Consider the following 24,760-nt stretch of genomic DNA (forward strand, 5'->3'; position numbering starts at 1 on the left):
GTTTCTTCCATCTTCTCTTTTTGATGTGCTTGATGCTCATGATGGCTAGTTTAGGTATAAAGTTCCTCTGAGGTCAACATCTTGAAACAAGGCAGGAAAACATTTTGCCCAGGGAGCTTTCACTTATTTCAGCCTAAGCACCGCATACAGACCTCTGGTAGTGATTAGCAGACAGACTCAGTGGTGTTTGTTTGTGTGTTTTGGTGGTAATGTGAGCATGCAGCATCTCAGGATGAGATGAAGTGTTGTGCATGTTAAAGGAAAAAGCAGTCGTGCTGATCTGGACAACTGTTGCTGCTGCTGGTTGATTTGAGTTTCTCACACGGCCTGATGCATGAGCACATGAGGGACGAGAGAGGAAAATCATCACATTGTTAATCAAGAAACAATCCTTTATGATATTAACCCTCAGGGCCTGCATTAATATTGCGCACACTCGTATCGCTCTGTGCACAAAATGTGCCTTTCAAAATCAAGCTTAAACAACCATATTTAATGTTATTTTCTATTTTCATTGATTTGATAAATTCCTTTTTATATTTTACATGCTGAGTGTATTATTTAATTTGATTGTCACAGCCTGGGATGTGTCATTGATTAGCAGCAACATTTATTTTTATAGATCATTATTTTTTGTGCAGTGTCAAATACTCACACTCAAACCACTCTGCACACAAAATGCACTTTTCAGAATCAGGTTGTAAAAATATTCTACATTAAGATGATTTTCTATTTTCATTAAGGTAATTTCAACCAACATCAGTAACCTAATCATAAATATCAAATATTCACTAAAGATATGCCATATGCATGAACGCAGCCAAAATTATGGAAAAATGAAGAATGAAAAGAGGATAAATGCAGCAAACAGTCCTTAAGAGTTAATATTCCTGAACAGTTTGGGTAAGTGTGGTTTTTGCTCTTAGTGTCTAAATGCCCCTTTTCTTTACATGTATGTTCAACCCGGAGAGGTCAGAACCATTTCTGGGATGTTAAGTACCATCTTGTGCTACCAGAGGGAGGACTTTGGGCAGCCCAACTTCTCATCTAGCAGTCCCTGAAACGTCCCTCCTTTCTGCCCAAATACACTTCTTCCTCTACACTCTGGTCAGCCCTGGTGCCCCCTAAATAATACCCTGAATGTGCAGCATTTTAAAAATAGCTGCATTGAAAACCAAGAGGGTTCACACAGAGGAAAATATGCTCGGCAGCATATGGGAGTAAGGGTTGATGTAATGGTGCTCCAGCAGCTTGATTCAAACCATCTGTTCAGTGTTTACTTCACTCAGATTAACAGAGAACATTTCAAAAACGTGTCGCCTTCAGCGGCCACACCATCAGGCTGATCACAATGGTCACATGAACGTTTATATTCATGAAATAAAGGTAGATTTATTGGTCATTTAAACAAAATTTAAAAAACAAAAACTATTTTTTTAATTCATTTTTATTTAAACTTTCACTTGGCTTTATAAAAAAGTTGCTTGGACCTTGCTGTATATGATCCTTAAAGTTTAAGTTTTGATTAAACATTTGCTAAAGACATTTGAATAAAGTTTTGTTTGATGTTTGTTACATTCCAAATTCTAAATATTGACAGAAAATTTTTCATTTTTATTGCATATAGGTTCCAAATATCGGTTATTGGTCTCATTAACGACTAAAAATCGGTATTGGCCCTGAAAAAACAATATCGGTTGACCCCTAACAATAACTACTCATATCTTGACACCACAGGTCACCTTTCCTGCACAAAATGGTCACCTTGCTCTTCTAAACCTTCCCGTGCAGCTCCAGTGGGGACTGGATGCTCACATAGACCTGCTATTGATAACGTGACAGCTCGTCTCTAGCTTTTAGCGAGCGGGGGGTTGATCCTCCGGAGACACAAATACAGTAGTGTGATGTGTTTGTACAGCAACCACAAACTTAAGGTGCCCTTTCCAAAACATGTCTGAGACTGACTGCGTCGTCTGAGTCTGATTTCACAGTGGACTGAAGGACACACGTGTTCACACTCTCAGCAGCTCGGGCTTTTAACCCTTTAAAACCTGGACTGACATCACTTTTCTTGTGCTGCTTGTATTTAAACCTTTGAATTGTGAGCATATTAATGCAATTTCTTTTGAGAAACACGAGGGAAAAGGTAATGAGAAAGGTAATGAGCAAGTTTCATAAATTTCAAAAGATTTGTAGATTTTAGTCTTTTTTTTTTAAATGGTTAGGGGAAAAAAGAAAAAGGCAGGGGATGAACAATTAATAATTAATCAGAACTGCATATTTCAAATATTGTAATATATAGAATAATGATTTTTAAAGCACCTTTTCCAGGTCATTTGCTTGTTTATTATCCTTTTTTTATTTTTATTTTATTTTATTTTATTTATTTTTTTTTTTTTTACAAATTTTAATGTAATTTTCTCTACCTAATTTTTATAATATAAATACATTTTTAGGTAATTTTCTTGTACTTAAAATAATTTCTTACAATTAAACAGTTTCGTCTCATGATCAGCTACTGTCTGCCTTTAGGACAGACAGACAGGAGCCCCAAGATGCAGAGGATCCAGGTGATTTTATACAGGAGAAATCAGACTTTTTTGGCTTCACGTGCCACTGAACAACTTTCATAGGAATGAATGGGGCCTGGTCTCCAACACTATATCCGGTTCTCTTTATACATCCATGGAGAGGTTTTTTTATTAATAAAAAACCCAAAACATGTCCTTAAATTTCTCTTTACATTTTCTTTTTCTTTTCTTCACGTGCAGCTGAAATAATGGAGAAGTCAAGACACAGGCAAAAGTTAGCATTCAGCTTTCTGTTAGGATTGTGGTTACCTTGCTGTTTGGCCCAGACCACACCTTCGAACGCAGCCACTCGGACACCCACGCGGGCAGCCACGCCGTCACCCACACCGTCCCCGTCCCCCCAGACTGAGCGGCTAAAGGTCAGACTGGCGGGATATCCCCGAAAACACAACGAGGGCCGGATAGAGCTTTTCTACAAGGGGGAGTGGGGAACCATCTGTGATGACGACTTCTCAATAATTAACGCCCACGTTCTCTGTCGCCAACTGGGCTTCGTCGAAGCCACAGGATGGACGCACAGCGCCAAGTATGGCAAGGGACAAGGTAAGAGTGACCTCAGACACTTCCTGAGATCCAGTTCAGTTTGTGATTTAAGAAACCGTGTGCTCATGTGGGCAATAATGGCGTTCAAGAAGACAGATTCGGACAGGATATTCCAGTGACAGAATTTTTACAGTCACATTTTAACAGTCCAAACTTTGTCAGCTGTAGATGGCAGTCCTCACCTGTCCACCTATTCAAGAAGTAACATGAATATGTTTAAACATATTGGATTACATTTTATAGACATTCAGCAGATTGTTTTATTCAGTCGAGTTTCTGTCTTAAGTGTAACTGCAGAGAGCTCTTGGGTTCTTAGAGCACCAGTGTCACTTCCAGGCCCGGGCTGGTTACTTTCCGCAGGCCTGGGAGTGTGCTGGAGCCACACTGACAGTCTGCTGCCTGTCCAGGGAAAATCTGGCTGGACAACGTGCAGTGTGGCGGAGGTGAGAAGAGCATCGAACTCTGCAGGTCTCGCGGCTGGGGCAACAGTGACTGCACTCACGACGAGGACGCCGGAGTCGTGTGCAAAGACGAGAGGATTCCTGGCTTTGTGGACTCAAACGTTATTGAGGTAAGTTTCTAGATTACCTTTAAAGAGATTGTCTTTGCGGTAAAACAATGTTTATTAAGAAGCTGAGTTCATAAACTGGGCTGTTGTGTTTACGGCCCTGCTGCTCCACAGCTTGTAGCTGCCACACACACGGTGTTAATTAGCTCTGCTGCATACCATGTGTCTTTACCTTTACGAGCAGAAGCTGCCGCAGTTTATTTTCCTTAGCTGATGTAGTGTGTGAAGAGCTTTCTCAGTAAACGTGACATACTTTGCGTAACAAAGCGCAGCTTCAGCTCCTTTGATTGGTTGTTTGTGAGAAGCACAGGGTCGTGACCTCAGGGTCACCGGATCAGGTGTGAAATTCTGTTGTTGTGATGTTTCCCCCTCCTTCAGTAAGGCAGGTAGAAGTTTGTTTGCTTGTGAAAGTCTGTAACTTTCTTTACAGTTCACTATAACGCATTATTTCCTGATAGTGAACATTTCTCGTTCATATCAATCGTGATAGGAGGAAACATCAGAGAGGCACGTATGCTGTCACCACAGCTCAGCCAACCTCGCCTCCATTTTTTCCACATCATGTCGCCATGTTACTTTCAGGCGCTGTCACTTTGCAAAGGTGTAGTGAGAATAAAAGGCAATAATCTCAGAGAATCGACTCTGCTTCAACTCTGCAAATTCTGACGACGGACAACCAAAATTTCTGACATGTCCGAAATTCATTCAAGCTGTTCACAGTTGGCCAGAAACAGTTGATTGTTCCTCGTTTTCTACGTGTACTGCACAACAAACGACGCCTGATGTAGATGAAAGTCAGTATAACTCTAAAATAAATCATTCGGCTAAAAAAACTAGGTCAGAAATGGGCCCTCTGATCCGAAGTGTTTTACGCTCATCCTGATGATTTCTGTGTTTCATCAGTTAAAAAAAACATCTGAAACATATTACATTGTCAGTAAAAAATTTAGTACGATATCAGCCAGGACAATTTGTCTCATTATTGGTCAAGTTATGACATAAATGGGTTTTATTAAACTTTGGATGAGGTTAAGTGCAAACTTTATCACATTTTCAGTAAACTGGTACATTTTATGGCACCACATGTCCAAAATGTAAATGATCGACAGTAAACTATATTGAATTATCGCCCTACTCTTCCACCTCCAGTGTAATTATTCAGAGTTTGTTTTCATGTACTCTCAGGTGGGAATGTTGGCTGGATGAATGTGAAGCAGAGTGTTTGTCAAAAGATCAAGTGAACTCTGTAAACTCTTCCTGCACAAATAGAGATTAAACACGGAGGGAAGTTTTGAATCTTACTCTGAGAAAACACTTTCAGGTGGGACGCCAGCTTAGCCGTTCCAGCTGGACATTTTCTTTTCCATCTGTCCTCTTTGATATCCGTTTAATAACCGACTGGTCCGAGGTGAACAAGGTTAGACCGGGGACTCGCTTGGTTGGACGAGGTGTCTCTGTTACATAGAAGAACTTACAACCACAACTTCTCTCCCTCTTTCTTTCTGCCAGCTGCTGCAAGTCGGTCAAATGTGGCGCCCAGACTTCAATCTGTGACCACAAGCCAGTTTTTCTTTTCCAAATGAACCACAGCGGAAGTGACTCATTGCAAAGCTGGCAATCAGAAATAGTCACGTTTACCACTTATGAGCTGTTTAGACCGAAATTTGCTGTCTGTAATGGCTGTGACTCACAGTTTAGTCTGGTCCCCTCATTCAAGAGTTTTAAAGAGACGTGCATGTGTGAGCCTACGTCTGTATGTTTTGATGTGTCAGTAAGATCACTATTAGGAATACATGACAGACGTGATTTTCTGCAAGCTAAATCCTCCTAACTTCATTGAAGCTTTATTTAAAGACTTAACTGCAGGTGAGTGATGGAATTCAAGCTTTCCCCCGACTATATCTAAGGCTGGGCAATATGGCTTTGAAATAATATTGCAATATTTTAAGGCTATATTGCAACACACAATATACTGTATATTTATATATTTTTAAATGTGCTCTAAACTAATGTGTCCTGTTGAAATACAAAATTATTAATTGAACTGCAGTTGCAATAAAATTAAGTAGCCACTGTCATATAATAAAGTTGAATACACTGCTGTAATAATGACATTTAATAAAATACGGTCATAAGGAAGTAAGTAAATAAAGTACTTTTATGATGAAATTTTTAAAAAGTATTGTTATAATTGAATAGATCAAAACTGGTGCTTTTATTCTGAAGGACCTGGCTCTTCTCAGGCAGGAAGCATTGATGTCTTTGTTGTGGACTTGAAGCTTCTGGTCAACAGTTGGATGTTGAACAGATACGGCGGCGCCCTTAATCATGAGGATTCATTCATTGTGAGCAGTTAACAAACAAACAGCTCTCCAGTTCAAATATAACTAATATTTGCAGATCAACTGGTAATCCGTGGTTGCAAAATGTGACTAAATAGTTGTGATTAGAGCTCAAAAACACAAAGCCTCACACTACTGCCACTACCACTCATTACGTTAGACTGTTACCGCAGCGCCGTTAAACATGATGATTTATTTTCTGTAAGCTGCAAACAAACTAACAGCTCTCCAGTTCAGATATTAACTGTATTTGCAAATCGCAGTAATGCTCCAGGGTCGCAAAATGTGACTAAATAGTCACAGTATGGAGCTCTGCAAAAGCCCTGCTTTGTGTGTGTGTGTGTGTGTGTGTGTGTGTGTGTGTGTGTGTGTGTGTGTGTCTGTGTCTGTGTCTGTGTGTCTGTGTGTGTGTGTGTGTGGGGGAGGCAGACATAGAAGAGACTAAGAGAACCGAAATGCCACTGGCTTATAAAAGCGACGCGACACTTTGTACTCGATGTTTACAATAAAGTCAATTTATACATCATATATGGAACAAGCCGTGATTCCTCGAGTATATTCGTATATCGCCCATTCCTAACTATTTGACATATATAATCAATTAAGTCTCTATAAATGAACAGAAATCGATTATGAATTTGGAAGTAAATCTGTTTTAATTGAAAACAATCTGACCGTCAGTCCTTGTTTTCTCTGAACAGGCTCAACTCGCTGAGAACAAAGTAGAGGAGGTGCGACTCAGGTCGGTGGTCGCCGTGTCCAGGAAGAAGCTGCCCGTCACGGAGGGCGTGGTGGAGGTGAGATACAAAGACGGCTGGGCGCAGATCTGTGACGTGGGATGGACCATCAAAAACACGCGTGTGGTCTGCGGCATGCTGGGATTCCCACATGAGAGGAAAGTCAACAGGAACTTCTACAAGTGAGTGAACCGAAGCCATTAGATAAGAAAACTGATACCAATATCAATCTTTTTATCTAAATTTATGTAAGAAGAGAATAAGCAAATTTTCCAAAATGTCAGACTATTTCTTTAAAATTGATAAGAACGAGCAGCAAAGGGGCGGTCTCTAAACCCGACGATATTCAACAAATATTCCATTACAGGATCTCTCTGTGATTCCCAGCACCAACAGTGGAGATTTAGCAAAGCAGCTGTAACTTTCTCCTTCACTCAGGATGGATGTTTGCCGCAGCCTGTTTGACATTTTGGGTTTTATTGTGTGAAGCAAATTGGCAAAACTTTGACCAAACCACAAGCATGATCTGAGTCTTTGTTTGGTAAAAACTGGACATTATGGGCATTTCTGTTTACTGTGGAAATGAGAGAGACTCTGTGCAGACGTGCAGCTCTACAACAGAGAACATGAGCCTCTGATTGTTCTGTTTCTCATTTCTTCCTTCTGAGGATGTTTTTGTTTTTCTTTTGGATAGACAGTTGTTTGTGTCCTCGTCGGCTCACATAGTTTAGGTCTCTGTCTCTGTTCATTACTTGACAAAGGAAGCTGAAGAGTGATTATTAACTGCTCGCAGCGATGGAAAGCGAGAATCAGTGGGTGTCTTTGTTTTTACATCTGCAGGGCTGCAGGGTGATAGTTAATAAAAGTGACATATCTGCATTGAAATCTCAATATTTAGTTATGAAAAAAAACCCAGCAAGAGTTAAAACAATTTTTGACAGATAATAAACTTCAAATTTAGGATTTATAGTTTATTTTGTGTAATCAGGTGAAATTGTCATCTTGGTTCTAGCTGTTTTATATCAACTTAAATTGAGTATTTTGGGTCTGTTAAATCTAAACGTACAAAGAGAGTTTTGAAAGCATAATCTTGGGTTTCAGATCTTGTGATTGGCATTCTTCACTATTTTACTGACATTTTTAATTTCTTAGTTTATCATTTCATCGTTTGGTGTTTTAACATGTTAGGAAATAGTGAAACATTCTGCTTATGATTAAAAAGAGAAAAGTTGCAAATTGTCACAACTGATAAACTGGAAAAAGGACCTTTTATAGATGTTCAAATAATTATTATTTCCTACCAATTAATTGACTCTTTTTTCCAGCCTTGAATACAAATAATTTTTAGCTGTAGCCTCAAAACCGCATCTAAATTATGATGCAGTTGAGGTTGTTGACAGGGCAGATGCAAACCATAATACATTTATTGCTTTCTCAGTCTGATGGGATGAATTCAGAGTGTGTAGAAAAACATGAACAGAGGGGCAAAAATAACTAATTATATTAGACAGTTGGACAAAATCACAAGATTAATGGTTCAGTCACAACGCACATGGTTTGTTAACAAATTAATTGGACTCTAGAATGAACAGGCCCTGCTGTGTTTTCTGAGGACAGTGAACACTGTGGTGGACTCTCAGCCCTCCACTCTCTTTTCCCAGTTTGTTCTTCCCAGTATGACAGCACACATTCCTGGCGGCGCTCCAGCTGAAGCCGTTTTATTCCTCCGCTGCTGATGGTTCACAGTAGTCCGAGGGGAATTGTGTGTTTTCTCTCAGGCGTGTGTGAAGGCTGAGGCTCAGGGAAATGGTCCGGGGTCGGGGAGGGCGGTCACATGGTGCACAGACAACAACGACTGGAGGGAAGCCAACCTGCACCGAGCAGCAGTCACATTGTTCGGTGTTGCCTCTGTCCATTTTTGTGTTTTTGGTTTATTTTACTTGGAGTGCAAGAGGGGAAGATGAACAGTCAGCTTTTCACAACTGGAATCAGCTGTCATATTGATGTTTTACTTCTGTCCTTCAAATACAAACCCAGTATTATTCAGACCTCAAACGAATAATTTACATTTCAAAAGAAGAATGAAATGCTTCACACTTCCGCTTAGTCGATGTCACAATCCGTTTACATGTGGAGTTTAGTCGAGCTACAGTTATAGCTCAATCAGGCCATTTAATGTGACTACTGTCCTTGTCCCAGTATGCAAGCACTGGGGGACATTCGATTTATTGATGAAGTCTGTCCAACTCCTCCATGGCAGGTGGAGATCTGCCCTCTTTCAGCTAGTTGCAATAAATCTGTATTATTTATACAGTCTATGATACAGACCAAATCAAAGTCAAATCATATCAAGCTCATGATAACATCCCAGTAACCATGGCGATGGATGTTCAAAACATTAGCAGCTTTATTTCTATTGCGGCCACCGCACTAGCCATAGAAAGGCGAGCCCCTTACACGTGGGAGCGGCCACGTATGAGGGATTTCTGGGAGCTGATAGTCCACGATTTCACAGAGGAATTGTAGATTCAAAACCTCCAGATGATCAACTTTCTCAGAGTTATGTGATGCAATAACGGCTCTTGTAGCTCATAGTCATAGCATCATGTGACCTAGAAGAGACTAAAAAGGGTTTCCGTCGCAGTTTTGCAAAATATGTTTTCTTTTCAAATTACATGAAACACCACCCTATGCGAGCGTTAAAACTTTTTTGCAATAAATGGGAGTTTTTTCGAAATTGACAGGATTCCATGAGGTGTATTTTAAAATCATAATTTTAATTTGCACAATATGAGGGTTAATGGGAACCCGGCTAGAGCCAAGATCGATCGACTTGGGATCGACTACTGAATCAAGTGCGACAGCTAATGATAAAAATCGGTGCACCAGTGCAGCCGCTGTTTGTCTCAATATCAAATATTAAAAATGTTTTCATTGGCCAAACATATTTTGCAGGTAGCAGTAGGTCCAGTCAGTTTATCTTTAGATGCATGTTTAAAAAACCAGCTGCCTCCACTAGACATATTTTATATTCTTAATTTCAATTTGCGCAATTTGAAGGTCAATAGAACCCTACCCAGACACATACTGAGATTGTTCTCCAGTTACTGATCGGTAGATAGATACTGTATAGATCAATGAGGTGTTTTGGCGGCTGAATGAGACTCAAATGTTCACCATGGTGCTGAATTTTGAATAGTTGGAATAGCTCAGTAATTGTGATCATCTTTTGCAGACCTGAAGTCTGTAACACTGGAGACGTGTGGAATGTCAAAAATGTTATTCAGTGCTGAGCCTCCAGTACTTTTACCTGAAAGAAATGTGCAGTCCAGAGACAGCGTTTCTGTGTGTTGTTTGTGTGTGTGTGTATGTGCAGCCTGCATGTGTTTGCATGTAGTCTCTCTCCTGTATGTGATGGAATTTGGATGTCTCACTGTTGCAGACATCTGAAAAAGCGAGCGGCCGAGAAGGTCTCCAGGCCAAAGGTTAATGTTTCAGCCGGTGGAAGGTACACTGTCACCGGGAAAACCCACCGTCGTCCGTCTGTTTACTGTCGATCTGACAGTGGGTTTCCTGTTGGAGTAGATAGTTTCTGATATCATATTATTATGATGTGCAGCATGTGAATGGGTTGTAGATTTTTTTATTTTACCTGCCAAAACTCTGTTTGCCTTTTGTGTCTTTCCTTCACATTTCCACTGACTTTGCACAGATTGTACAGACATCTGATAAGAATAAGCAAACAAAAGTTATTCTTCTTTGCTCTCAACATTGTGTTAATTCGGTGTTTTATCATTTTGACCTTTTGAGGCCCTTTTTGATTGATCACATGTTACCAATCTGTGCTCCATCAGTGATGGGGGATTCAGTTTTCAACGTATTAGTCCAGCTGGAAATCCTATTCCCCAACTATGGCATGCTTTTTTGGAGGAGGTCGGTAACTTTTCATTCTGGGTTCTTCAACGAATGACACAAGCCGACCTGTTTCTGTTAGAATCTGCAAATAATCCACAGCGTTTGTTGTAGCCAGCTCAGCGTGTCAGATGGGTGGAGTTTGCCACGTTGGACGATATTAAGTGTCCTGTGGCTGGAAAATTGCATCCAGTAGGTGCTCTGAGGAGATAAAAAACTAATTATATAAGTGAATAACCCCCCCAAAAAAAGGATATTTTCTTGTTTTATGAAGCGTACCAAATTATTACCAGTGCTTGGCTTTCTTTGTTTTCTTAATCAAAATACCAACAAAGGTCAAAACCAACAATGAGACCATCTGTCAATACTTTGTACCGCATCTGCTGCATCCATCCCGAAGCACATTTGTTCCCATACTGGACACACAGTAATTCCCTAAAACAGCTGTTTACTTTTAGCAAACTTCACTCAAAACCCTGAAGATGTTATTCACAGGAGGCCTGTACTGAAGTTGAAGAACCCACTAACACAGACTGTGTGTGGTTGATGATGTTATCACGTAATGTCACGCTCTGATCAACACATCTACCTCTGAAGTTTAAAAGCAATGCCATTTGTCGAACTAAATCAATGTGGGAACTTGAGGTTCACATTGGAACAATAGAAAAACAGTAACAGTAGGTTAGTTTGTACTAACAAACATGTTAATGCTTTACATGTCATGTACTGCTTGGCCAAAGGTATGTGGACACCCAAACAGTTCACTAACTTGTTTAACTTCCAGTTCATCCCAAAGGTGTTCAATGGGGTTTGAAAACGGGTCTCTGTGCAGACCAAAAATACTTAAAAAATCTCAGCAAATTGGCTTGATTTATTCTAAAAACAAAGAAAGAAGGCAACAAGCAACTTAACAAAAGATGGCCCAAAAATAAGCAAAAAAATAATAAAATGTTAAGGGAAAATTACCCCTAAAAAAGGAATGAAAATTAATAACTACAATAGAAAGTAGAGAAAAAAAACTGCGTCCACATACTTTTGGCCATGCAGTGTATGTACAGTGACTCTGTGCTGATGAAACTTAAAATAATGGATGAATGTCAAAAATGTTCTTTGTCACGTTTGTGTTTATTTACATGCATTTAAAAGGATGTGTCTCTCTCAACAAATCTGTGTCTTGCAATTTGAATTTAACACACCTATTTAAATTCTGGTAAAAGTCTACTTGGAATTACATATTATGTGTTGACAACTGTATTTAACAACCATGTTGAAGGAGACACATCCTTTTGAACAGTATAATTAGAGTTTTTTTAACATAATTATGCATCGCCTAACTTTTCTTACTAAGGTTTGTCATTGTGTCACCTCATGTTTTGTCTCCTAACTGTGCAGTCTAACCCGTGTTTACCTTGCAGGCAGACATCCAAAGCTAAAGCTAACTCTAAGTCTAAACAGAGCAGCCCTGGCAAAAGGTAAACTGAGGAGAAACGGTTCAGTGGGTAAAAACTTTAAGCTGTCTGAAAAGACCCACACACATGCTGCTTCCACAAGCCCGATACTCAGAACAAAAGTTGTTTAAACAATTTGTGGAAGCGTGAATGTACAGTCTTTAAAAGACTTCATGTATGTGCAATTTATTACAAGGATTTTTGATAATAAACAAGCATTTTTTGTAGAAGAGTTTAAGTAATACTTAGTCATATTCAGTATGACAAAGTGTTACTGTTAATATTTTTACTGGACACAGACTTTCTGTTGGTACTCAGAATCAAACTCAAGCCCTTAACTTTTTTTATTTTTTATTGATTTTTTGAAACGTAGAACGTGACACCACGTGTCAGAATTGTGTTTAGAATTTCAGACGATATCTGTGATAGTTTGTGCGAGCCTGAATGACATTATTCTTGCTGTAGTATGATATTGTGAATGTGAATGTTGTAATGACTTGAAACAAATCCACAATATGTGTATAAACAGGTGGTTTATGTTTTCCTTTGTAGATCAGGAGAGTTAAGCAACTTCATTTTCAGTCATTTATTGACTTTTGTGGCTATTAATTGTCAGTATTTTTCACCTCATAAATTTTACTGTAAATATAACCAAGGCTTTAATTCAATGATTATTCAATGATGCAGTGTCAGGTCTGTACTTTTTAGTGTGAAAATGGACAAAAATGGACAAGAAATGGACAAAATAGAATATAAGAGGACAGAATGCAAACTAAATAGGCTCAACTTATGAGTTTGCTATTGATGGATACTATTTTCCCTTAATGAAATGCACAAAGAACATAACAGCTCACAGCTGGAGGAAATTAAAATAAACTGTGAGTGGTGGTTAAATAGCTCCAAAAACACTTAATTAAATCTCAGGGAAATATTTTCTGTCTTTGAGTTTAATTGGCCGATTCTTTTGATCGTTAATAGAAAATGTTTAAACATATTACTGTTTTTGTATACTAACTGTTAAAACACCATGCAATGAAAATTAGTACTCACTGTATGGAATGAGTATGGATTTCGGACAAAGCAAATGTTTCCGTCCTCACAGTTCTTGTCCCAATTTCTGCCCCCTCCAGGTTGTATTTGGAGCGTCAGAAGAACATTTTCCACATTCACTCTGTGGCGTGTACAGGCACCGAGGTCCACCTGGCAGCCTGCCCGCTGGAGTTCAGCAAACAAAACGCGACATCGACCTGCGCGGGTGGCATGCCGGCCGTCGTCAGCTGCATGCCGGGGCCACTGTTCATGCAAAACAGCGGCATGAAAAAGAAACTTAAGACTTCGGTAAAGTACTCAACAGGCCTTTTCAAAAAGTACAAAGACAGCTGACACATTTATGTTTCAGATCTTCTGTACAGGTTGTTAAGTTCAATTTTAATTTTATTTATGAAGTCCATTATCACTAATCACAATTAGCCTCAGAGGGCTTTACAGCATTCAACATCCCTGTCCATAGACCCTCACATCAACTAAGGAAAAGTTTTTTTGAAAAAAAAACAGCCTACGACATCTATTGCACGTCTGTCCATCCTGGAAAAGGGATCCCTCCTCAGTTGCTCTTCCTGAGGTTTCTACCTTTTTTTCCCTCGTTATAGGGTTTTTTTAGGGGAGTTTTTCCTTAATTGATGTGAGGGTCTAAGGACAGAGGGATGTCGTATCCTGCAAAGCCCTCTGAGGCAAATTGTCCATCCATCCATCCATTTTCTTCCACTTATTCGGGGTCGGGTCGCGGGGGCAGCAGCCTAAGCAGGGAAGCCCAGACTTCCCTCTCCCCGGCCACTTCGTCCAGCTCTTCCTGGGGGATCCCAAAGTGTTCCCAGGCCAGGCTAGGAGACATAGTCTCTCCAGCGTGTCCCGGGTCTTCCCCGGGGCCTCCTACCGGTGGGACGTGCCCTGAACACCTCACCAGGGAGGCGTCCTGGAGGCATCCTGATTAGATGCCTGAGCCACCTCATCTGGCTCTTCTCAACGCGGAGGAGCAGCGGCTTAGAGCAAATTGTGATTTGTGATAATGGGCTTTATAAATAAAATTAGTACTAGTTGGTGTCGAGTAGCACCACAGCATCAGTGCAACCACGATCCAAGCTGAGCCACAATCAGGATCACAGCATCAGTGCAACCATGACACAGGCGCAGCCAAAGGCAGGATCACAGCATCAGCAAAACTATGACCACGATCCAGGCGCAGCCTTGATTCAAGAAAACTATGCGACAAGGGAACACAAATGCTCCGAGAAGAAGCCGAGTTAGGGATGTGCAGTAATAGGACATGTAATGTTTGCAGATAAGATTTTGCAGATAAGAAGTTTTATTATACAGTATTTTTTATTTCCCTGCTTGTTGTCCAGAGCAATGTGAGGCTGAAGGGAGGAGCCAAGCTGGGCGAAGGTCGGGTGGAGGTGCTGAAAGACAACGAGTGGGGGACGGTGTGTGATGATCGCTGGAACCTGCAGTCGGCCAGCGTCATCTGCAGGGAGCTCGGCTTCGGCAGCGCCAAGGAGGCTCTCACTGGAGCTCGCATGGGACAAGGTGAGATCGAAAACATAGTCATACAGTGATTAAAATGTATCTCATTTGTGCCAGGACGAACAAAAACTAAAAAGTCAGAATAATACATTAAAATAAAAATAAAACAACAAGAGATGACAAAAAGCATGTAATTAAAGACATCTTCATGAATCAAGGTCAACCAATTATCTAAGGAGTCTGTACCAAGGTTTTTTTAAATTCTGTGGTTGAAGGCAGAGAAAATTAAATAAAATGTCCTGACTGACCTCTCAAAGAAAATCTGATCTTTGGCTCCACCCACAGGGGTTTAACTCAACCAGTTATTTCTGCATCCTTTGAAAAATTAAGTAAAGTCGATGAGAGCCAATGACATGTTACACGCCTCAATAAAAATAAAAAGGACAAACAAATAATGTATCATATGTTAATAATAAATATTAAAAATTGTAATATTTGTAGCCATGTTTACTTGCATGATAATAATGTTAATCTTCTTGTTGCAAAATCCTTATTTCATGTGATTTCTGTTTATGAGGATACCCCAGTCGACTCTGTGCTTTGTATTAAATCCCTGTTAACTTGTCACCTGAAGCTGGAGGCGTTTCTGTCTTCACACATCAGTCATCAGCTGTGCGTCTGCAGCCTGTCTTATCTCTCGGGTCATCTGTGATAATCTGCCCTCAACAAGGAGGACACATTCCTGCACGGGTTCCTCATATGGAGCTTTATTTTTATAAGTAAAGGAATTCTGTGCATGAAGAAAGAAAAGAAACAAAGTCGTGAAAGAAAGACGCCCAACACAGTAAACAAGTACACTGTTTATATTTGTATATTCTCACCAAATTACTACAATAACAGACAATCTTACTGAATTATTTTCATCTATAAACACCCCCCCCACCATTTCTTACATTAATCCTCACATAGAGTTAAATCATTAAAAAGCTACTTTTTAAGTATCTGTCAGAACAGAAAACCATATCTGTTTTTCCAGCAATTATGTAAGTGATGCGGTGGTTTTCTACCCGAAATTATTGTAAATAAGCAGTTGTGGTTTGGTCTATATCATAGAGGTAATAGATAATATAGGTTTATTGCATTTAGCTGAAAGGGGGCATGTCTTAACTCGCCGTGGAGGAGTCACACATACTTCTGTCAATAAACCAATTCTGCCCCAGTGCCTCTATCCTGGGACAATAACAGGAGTCCAGTTGAATGACCTGATTGAGCTACAACTGTAGCTCCACTTAAGTGTGCATGCAAACGTACCGAGTTGTCAGTAAGTTTGAGTAAAATACAGACATCACTTGTCCTGTGCAATGCGCTGCATGAAATCTCGGGAGTAATTTTTAAATTAAATCAGGTCCCCAGGTAATACTTTTCCCATGCGAATAGGGCTTTAGTGTGTGCTTTTCTCATTAGGGATTCTCCTGAAGAACATGGAGGTGTGTGTGTGTGTGTGTATGTGTGTGTGTGTGTGTGTGTGTGTGTGTGTGTGTGTGTGTGTGTGTGTGTGTGTGTGTGTGTGTGTGTGTGTGTAGTTTTTAGGTAAACTGCTCAGAGATTCCACCAAAGCAGGAACAAGAAGTCTTTTGAAGGGCAGTTCTCAGAAAACGTGGGTGGGGATGTCTCCTCTCGTGTGTGTGCATTATGATTTCTACCACAGAGGAAGTCGGTCGAGGAGACTCTCTTTGACCTGCTCTGTGCTCCGACGGATGTCAGACCACCACCTGGCTGCATCAGGCCCAGAAACATTCCTACACGTCACTGCTGAAGGAATTTCTTTCACGGGAATTTTGCAACACAATCCGCTCATGGTGCGACGGCTCAGTAGTGATGGAGGGAGAGTTTAGAGGGTGAATGTAAAGCGGGGTGTCGCTGACGGAAAACATGCACGCTCATCAAACATACATAAAAGTGAGCTGCAGATTCTCAGTCTCATGAGTTACTGTATATGTAAAGGCATAGAGTGGACTTTAAAAGTGCAAGTTTTGTGTGTAAACATTCAAATTTATCTTAGGAGAAATAGAAATCTGAAAAAATATCACAGTTGAAAATCTACATTTCCTTTTATTAGATCATATCAGCTGTTATGATGACAATTAATTAACCTGTTACATTTTAATTTTCAGTCTCTGCGGTTTAATGAACAGTGATTCTGTGTATCATTTGTTCTTTTTATATTCAGTAAGAAATCCAAAATTTGTTATCCATTTATGAATCCAACTGAAAAAAACAAACAAATAACGCTTTTTTTTCACACTTTGATTTTATGCTCAAATCAAAACTAGAAGATTCGTCCAAACCGTTATCTAAAACCTGGGAAATCATTTGAGAGCCTCATTTTCGATGACGCCGAGCATGAACAAAGATATCAAAAACAATCAACATGCAAACAAAAAAAAAATTAAAATGAAATAAAATCTTTTAAAATCGACCCTTTGATAAAGGCGGCAGTGATAGGAACTATAAGTGTCAAAAATGTTAAAAAATGTCCTGCACGCTGAATTTGTTTTTGATATTTAATGTACCTGATTTGTGTGACCAGGAAGCCGCTGACTTTGTCGGGTTTCGCACTTAATAAACTAACAGCAAACACACTTAGGCGATGACGCTTTCTGATTTAATGTAACATTTTATGAGCCTGAACTGTGTCTGTGCAGGAATGGGTCCGATCTACATGAACGAGGTGAAGTGCGTCGGCACGGAGAAGTCCATCTGGAACTGCCCCTTTAAAAACATCACGTTGGAGGACTGTCAACACATGGAGGACGCCGCCGTCCGCTGCAACGTCCCCCAGATGGGCCTCGAGCACTCGGTCAGAGCTGAACCTCCTCACTTTAATGTTCTATCATTAAATGTGCCATTAACGAGGAAAAGTTAGAAAGTTCATGTGTAAGACATTATGAAGATCACTTATAAAAATCGGTTAACTGAATTCGATTTTTTTTCTTCTGCTTTAATAAGTCTAGGACAGAACTTTAAAAATAGTTTGTTTTATACTCTGTTTATATTGTTATCCATTCATTTAGTTCTTCGCTGCTCTGAAAGTCTTTTCTGTTTTTCCTAACGTGAGATTTAGAGTTCATTTGTGCTCACAGAAATCTCACTTTTTCATTTTCAACAATATCTCCTCACTGCTGTCACAAAAAACTGTTATTTCATTTTATCTTTTCTTTTGTGTCATATTGTAACTGAATTAGTCCAAATGCTTGAACCTAATTATACCAAATTTATTGTTTGAAAAATTAGTGGAAAAAAAAGTATTCTTTTTGTGACAACAGTGATTTCTTTTTAACACAGACGGGCGAATTCACAAAGACTTGAATTGCAGCCGTTTATAGCAACATGAATTGCGCTTTACTTGCAGCCACCATCTGCCCCGTCCCAAAGTCTGATCCACAAAAGATGGTACGCTAATAATTTAACAGTGCAAACGAGTCCATAAAGTTTTGCAGCTGAGTAGTAGACACAGGTCGAGGACAGAGACAAGCAGAGCTGTAGCACTTTCTGAAGTGTGTGTGTGAGTGTTTTAGAGGAAGAGATAGAAAGTGACAGAGAGAGGGAAAGAAAAGGGTGAAAGGTGGACTGTTGCACGCACATTATAAGTTGTGTAGTGTAAACTTAGCTTTCTGGGTGCACTTTTCTCTTTGTGAGTGTTTTGAGAACTACAGTCTCTTTTTGTTTTTTTCGTGCAGATTTAGCGGCCGCAAAAACCACTCAATCCTTTTGTGAATTCGCCTGAGAGTATTTCTGGTCTTGCAGTTTGCATTTCACCAGATCATACTCCCACATGTTTCCTGTAGATACACAGAGAGGCTGGACAGAGTGGGATAAAAACTCTGCAGGGGTGCAATTTCATTTCGGATATGCATTTTGGATACATGTAAACTAGGGGCCGACAGATCATTGGGCCGATATTCAGCATTTTGCTGATTATCTGTGTCTGTGCTTTATTTTAATTAATTGTTGATCAAATTAATTAATTAAAAAGTGCAAAGAAAGTGTCAGCATGGGAGGAACTTTTACTTTGTAAAACCCCAGGGAGCTATTTTTATTAATTAATTAAAAATTTCCCTTGACTTTATTAAAAAAAAAAAAAAAAGTTCCTCGCAACTTGCTGTGTATGATGTTAAAAGTTAACATTTTCTATTTAAACAAAGTTTTGTGTTGGAGTTTGTTGTATTCCAAATTCTAAATATTGACAGACAGATTTTTACTGTTAACGCGCTTCATTTCTAAATATCGGTCATTGGTCTCATTAACTACCAATAAATAATATCGGCCCTGAAAAACCAATATCAGTCGACCCCTTATATAAACCGTGTTACCTTGACGATTTTAGACTGTGAGAGTTTTTATCCAGCTCAGCTCTTGTGTATCTTTGCTCTGCTTTTTGCCTCCTAACAACTCGACTCCACACAGATCCGACTCACAGGAGGACGGACTCGTTACGAGGGTCGTGTGGAGGTGCTGGGATTAGACTCTAACGGGACGGAGAGCTGGGGTCTGATCTGTGGAGAGACCTGGACCACCAGGGAGGCCATGGTGGCCTGCAGGCAGCTGGGTCTGGGCTACGCTAACCAGGGCCTGAAAGTAGGTTATTAACACCACCGAGGCTAACATCCTGCAGCAGAGCAGATCAGCTTTTTAGTACATTTGACATCTGCAAATATAATGTACTGTCATGAACACTAAAAAAGTATTATTTCATCAAAGTTAATACAGTTATTTCATTGCATATGTGTTCAAATATATTTAATATTTCTGCTCTCAGATTGTATCTGTGTAGCATACTAATGCTTACAAACTTATTAGATCTTGTAGAACACTAAAATATATTCCTAAAATATTACTAACTTTATGAATTTTAGTGTGTGTATATATGAAGAATATACTTGAACACGTATGCATTTATTAATCATACTTGCCAACCGTGAGATCTCAAAAAGTGGGGGATTTTAAAATCAAAGGAGCTGGTTCAGAGGTCCTCGCCCAGAAAAATATTGAGCTTTGAGAGTTTTATTTTATTTTATTTTATTTTACTTTGTTTTATTTTGTTTTATTTTATTTTATTTTATTTTATTTTATTTTATTTTATTTTGTTTTATTTTGTTTTGTTTGATTGTATTTTATATGATTTTGTTTTGTTGTATTTTGTTTTATTTTAAGGGTTTTTTTCACAAGGCCAAATTTGGAGGGTTGGCAAGTATGTTATTACTGTCTGACAGTACATTGTAAGTTCCATATGGAGTACGTAGATGAACATGATGCTGTTTTGGTCTTTATTATGTGGGAAGACCGAAACAGACTCACATAGAGTTTCTAATCAAACTTAAAAGCAGCTTACTTTTAAAGCCAACTGGTGACCTCACCCGAAAACCACGTTAACGCTCTCCACGCCAAGAAAAGTCTAACCAAACTGCTGCTTCAGCAACACCTCCTCCTCTGCCGGTGGACTGTATAGGAACTAGTCTCAGCCCAGACAGGTCGAGGACAGGACAGGAAGTGTGTCCCTTCACTGACTCCCAGCAGGACTTGTCTGCAGATCCGGATAGTGGGCGGTCGGAGCAATTATGAGGGCCGGGTGGAGGTTCAGGTCGGCTCCAAGTGGGGCACAGTGTGCAGCACAGGCTGGACCACAAAGGAAGCCATGGTGGTTTGCAGGCAGCTAGGGCTCGGATACTCCATGCATGCCATCACTGTAAGTAGGACCAGAAAATGAAGACATTTGTTCCACCGAGACATGTGGGACAAATGTGTTGTTTACGAGATAAACGTCACGCACCATCAGCAAAACGCACCGAGCACACACCAAAAAAAGAAAACAAAAGATAGTATGAGAGATCATCGTCATGACGTTAAATAATGATTACAAAGCAGAAACGGGATTGACTTGATTTCTGGTAAGAGATGAGGCTAGTTTTTAAGTTTTGGGTTTAATGTTTCCAAATTAATTCCAAATTATTCCATGAAAGGAAGTCTTAATTAAAAATGCTGTTTTAAACCGTTTCTGTGGAGAGTTAGAAGCAGAGACTCAAAGCTGATCAGGCTGGCTTCAGTGAAACAGGGTATTTAAAAGGAGTGAATATAAAAATAATATAATATAATATAAAATATATATTCTTTGATCATTTTGATGTTATATTTCTTTCCAAAAAGTCAATTATTGTACTCATTTTTTTTCCTAACTTTTGGGCCATGTCTCGTGAAGTTGCTCGTTGCCTTCTCCCCATGTTTTTGAGAGAAATGAAACCAATTTGCTCAGGTTTTAAAGGGTTAAATTTATAGTGGTGGGAATTCAGAGGCCTTTCAGTAACTAATACCATTATTGAATCACATAGTTTCTGCAGAATATTATTGTCCTCCGGTGACTGTAAAGTCAGCGTTACACTTTGTCCTCAGACAGATGCCAAAAATGAGTCACCAACATCTGTTAGAGTCTGTGTCAGAGTCACACACTGAACTCTGCAGCTCCGTTTAAAGGATTATTTCCTGTTCAACACAGTTTGTTTGCATGTTTGTCTCATGTTTGTCTCATATGTTCTAAGGAAACGTGGTACTGGGACAGCAGCAATGTGACGGAGATGGTCATGAGCGGCGTCAAGTGCACGGGAAGCGAGATGTCTCTGAGCCAGTGTCAGCATCACAAAACGGTCAGCTGCCAGAAAGCAGCGGCAAAGTTTTCAGCGGGAGTAATCTGCTCTGAGAGTGAGTAATAATAATAATGACTTAATTTATATAGCACCTTTAAAAAAAAGAGAGATTGCAAAGTGCTTTGGAAATCAAAGAAAAGCAGACATGGGATACATATATGGAGATACAACAACGTAACACCAAAAAAGCTCTACTGAGCACAAGTGAGACGAAACGAGAAGATTAACGATAAAATTAAAACCAGAGGACAAATAATGCAAAATATATTATAATGCAAAACATAATGTCAATATAAAATAATACAAAGAAAAAGGCAAAAAACAACAACAGCAGAAGGAATAAAAGCAATAAAACCACAAATAAATTAAAATAAAATAGATAAAAGATCAATTAAAAAGATAAAATTAATTTAAAGAAATAATAATAACAATAATAAAAAAAATTGACTAAAAAAAGACTAAAAATAGAATGTAGAAAATGCATAAATTAAGGAAAATACAACAGTTTAACTTTATTTATATAGCACTTTTAAATAGTAATAAATAAAAAATAAAAGGATGACATCACATAAAAGCAGGAACAAGTGGAAATGTTTGAAACTCTGAGGCCAGGAAGAAAACTCACACTGTCACCTCCGTCCGCAGCGGCGTCTGACCTCGTCCTGAACGCCTCTCTGGTGCAGCAGACGGTTTACATCGAGGATCGCCCTCTGCACATGCTCTACTGCGCCGCCGAGGAGGACTGCCTGTCAAAGTCTGCAGCTAAAGCCAACTGGCCGTACGGACACCGACGCCTGCTGCGCTTCTCCTCCCAGATCCACAACATCGGCCGGGCCGACTTCAAACCGAAGGCCGGGCGCCATTCGTGGGTCTGGCACGCCTGCCACGGGTAAAATTATCGTCATTAACATCTTTTTGTCTGCATTGACATAGTTATTAGAGGCACGCTCTGTTTAAATTACTGTAGTTTTTACAATTTGAAACCTGAACAAATTATCAATTTCTTTAAAAAAATATGAAATGAGGGAAATGAGCAACTTAACAAGAAATGGCCTAAAAGTGGGAAAAAGTAGTTACAAAAAAAAAAAATAAAAAAATAATAAAATAAAAACATAAACAAAACAAGAAAATGACCTCAAGAAAGTGCTAAAAAAATGTATGTGTACCTTTTTGCTTTTTTTCTAAACACAAAATTAAAACAGTAAGAAAAGTACAAGAAAATTACAAATATATATATTTTGTGTTATCTAAATTTTACCTTATTTTATTTTTTATTTATTTTCAGTACATATCAAAAGTGCAAGCGTATGAAATATGCAGAGGTATAAATCAACAGCATCAGCGTATCCAAATAAACAGGGATCGAATGAACATAAATGCACAAGAAACGTGTGCAAGACTTCTCTGCAGTATTTGTTAAGGCCGCATCAGTACACACGACAAGAGAAGCTTCAGCAAACCTCCGTGTAACACAGTATTATACACAGTAATATCAGAGTACATGGAGGATCACTTTGCTTTTGAAATATGAGCCCTGTGCTCATAGGTCCTCCTCCTGCGTTGTTCTACAGCAGTTTTTCTTTCAAAATATTTTAAAAAGAACAGAAAAAAAGGTATGCATGCTGTGGAGTCTTTACTCAACGTCATGTTTCATCCAGAAATGCATCTGACAGCTGAAGAAAATCATAATATACAAACTGTTTCTAAAGCATAAAGACAGAATTGTCACTTTTTAAAAATGGTTTAGGATAAATTGTGCTTATTTTTTGTGCTGACAGTTTTCAAAGGTGATGCCACTTTAACTATGAAATTGAGTTTTTTTCTAAATGTGTACGTTTTCTCTGTATTATCAGCCACTATCACAGCATGGATATTTTCACACACTACGACCTGCTCAACTCCAACGGCAGCAAAGTGGCCGAAGGACACAAAGCCAGCTTCTGTCTGGAGGACACAGACTGTCAGGAGGGTGAGTCTGACGCTGCACATCACAAACCAAACGCTCCCATTTCCTTTGTTTGGAGAAGCGGAAGCAGTTGTGTCAGCAGCAGAAGGAGAAGGCATGAAATGTTTTACAATTTGCAAAAAAAACCAAAAATGTGAAAGACAAGAAATGGCTTAAAAAAAGAGAATCATCAGAAAACTATCACATAAATAGGAAAAAATATTAATTAAACTGTATTTTTTATAATCATATATTTAAAGTTAGGTTACAGAAAATGTTATTTATATTATTTATTTGTTTTTTTAAATTATTTTATTACTTTTTTAAGATCATTCCCTGTGTTTGTTATTTTACTTTTTTTTGTGCTAATTTCTGGTAATTTTCTTGTAGATTTCCTTCTTGCTATTTTTTGGATCATTTGTTGTGAAGTTACTCAATGCCCTTTGTCCATGATTTTGCCCAGTTTTCAAATGATTTTAACAAGTGAAAATAATGACACAAATAAAGATGGTATTTTCTGCCATCTTTAAGGCGTTAGGGGCGTGTATGTGTGTAACTTGTGAGTAAATCAAATGTCACGTTTAGAAAAGAGCGACCCTTTTTTTGCTAAATTTAATACCACAGAATCGAAGGGTCACTTCTCAGGATTTCTTCGTATGTAAATATTCTAAACGTGTTCATTAAATCTGCTGTTACAGAGTCACTGATGCAGCTCAAAATCTGTGAATGTTTTTGCCGCTCAGGTGTTTCTAAACGGTACGAGTGCGCCAACTTTGGCGATCAGGGCATCACTGTGGGCTGCTGGGATCTGTACCGCCACGACATCGACTGCCAGTGGATCGACGTCACAGACGTCAAACCTGGAAACTACATTCTGCAGGTGAGCACGTGCGGCTCGATTTGTAGAGCACGAAGCAAATACTGTCCCGTTTATTAGGGCTAAAAATATCACCCAAAAACCTATAATCACCCAGACAAAAGTTGCATTTACATAATAAAAGTGCTTAAAAACTGAAAAAAATCCAATTAATGAAACTGAGTCGGCGCTAAAAAGTTTGATGAAGTTTGACTTCATTGTTTTCTGCTGCAAGTCAGATGTTGTAAACGAACAAACACTTTTATTTTGAAGTTCTGCTGCGTCATTATGCTGGTCATGTGATGTCAGAGGGTCGTAGTTTCCGAGTTGTGAAGTCGTTCTTCAGACGTCCTCGTGTTCGTGAGCTTTGAGGCTGAAAAGCTAAAGCGAAGATGAGTTACGTTTTAATGCTGAGAGCGTTTAAACAAGAGGTTGACGGCTGTTTCTGGTTTATTTGTATTTTTATATATCAATTTTTTTTTTCTATATTTTGTATAATCTATTTTTATATATTTATTATATTTATATATTTAATCTTGGTCACTACATGCACAGCAGTTAACATTAATACTGTACTCACCCATGTGATCAAAAATTGAT

General features: G+C 39.1%; 1 protein-coding gene across 3 annotated transcripts in view; it reads left to right on the forward strand.

Moving 5' to 3' along the window:
* loxl3b (lysyl oxidase-like 3b) overlaps positions 1-24,760 on the forward strand; it is a 30,850-nt gene that overhangs the window by 2,733 nt on the left and 3,357 nt on the right. Inside the window, exons 2-14 of one of the 3 annotated variants that reach the window (XM_088087948.1) lie at positions 2,772-3,134; positions 3,542-3,705; positions 6,746-6,963; positions 10,224-10,289; positions 12,109-12,165; positions 13,272-13,479; positions 14,544-14,724; positions 17,367-17,521; positions 19,129-19,299; positions 21,255-21,414; positions 22,005-22,248; positions 23,213-23,328; positions 24,048-24,184. In XM_088087948.1, coding sequence (XP_087944074.1) covers positions 2,780-3,134; positions 3,542-3,705; positions 6,746-6,963; positions 10,224-10,289; positions 12,109-12,165; positions 13,272-13,479; positions 14,544-14,724; positions 17,367-17,521; positions 19,129-19,299; positions 21,255-21,414; positions 22,005-22,248; positions 23,213-23,328; positions 24,048-24,184 — 2,232 coding nt within the window. In that variant the 5' untranslated portion in view covers positions 2,772-2,779. Of the gene's footprint in view, positions 1-2,771; positions 3,135-3,541; positions 3,706-6,745; positions 6,964-10,223; positions 10,290-12,108; positions 12,166-13,271; positions 13,480-14,543; positions 14,725-17,366; positions 17,522-19,128; positions 19,300-20,251; positions 20,408-21,254; positions 21,415-22,004; positions 22,249-23,212; positions 23,329-24,047; positions 24,185-24,760 lie in introns of all 3 variants that reach the window. The other 2 variants (XM_088087947.1, XM_042500286.2) reach the window with 2 other exon arrangements.

The sequence above is a fragment of the Plectropomus leopardus genome, chromosome 14, assembly GCF_026936395.1.
Source record: "Plectropomus leopardus strain MGB_pleo_1.0 chromosome 14, ASM2693639v1, whole genome shotgun sequence".
Lineage (NCBI taxonomy): Eukaryota > Metazoa > Chordata > Actinopteri > Perciformes > Serranidae > Plectropomus > Plectropomus leopardus.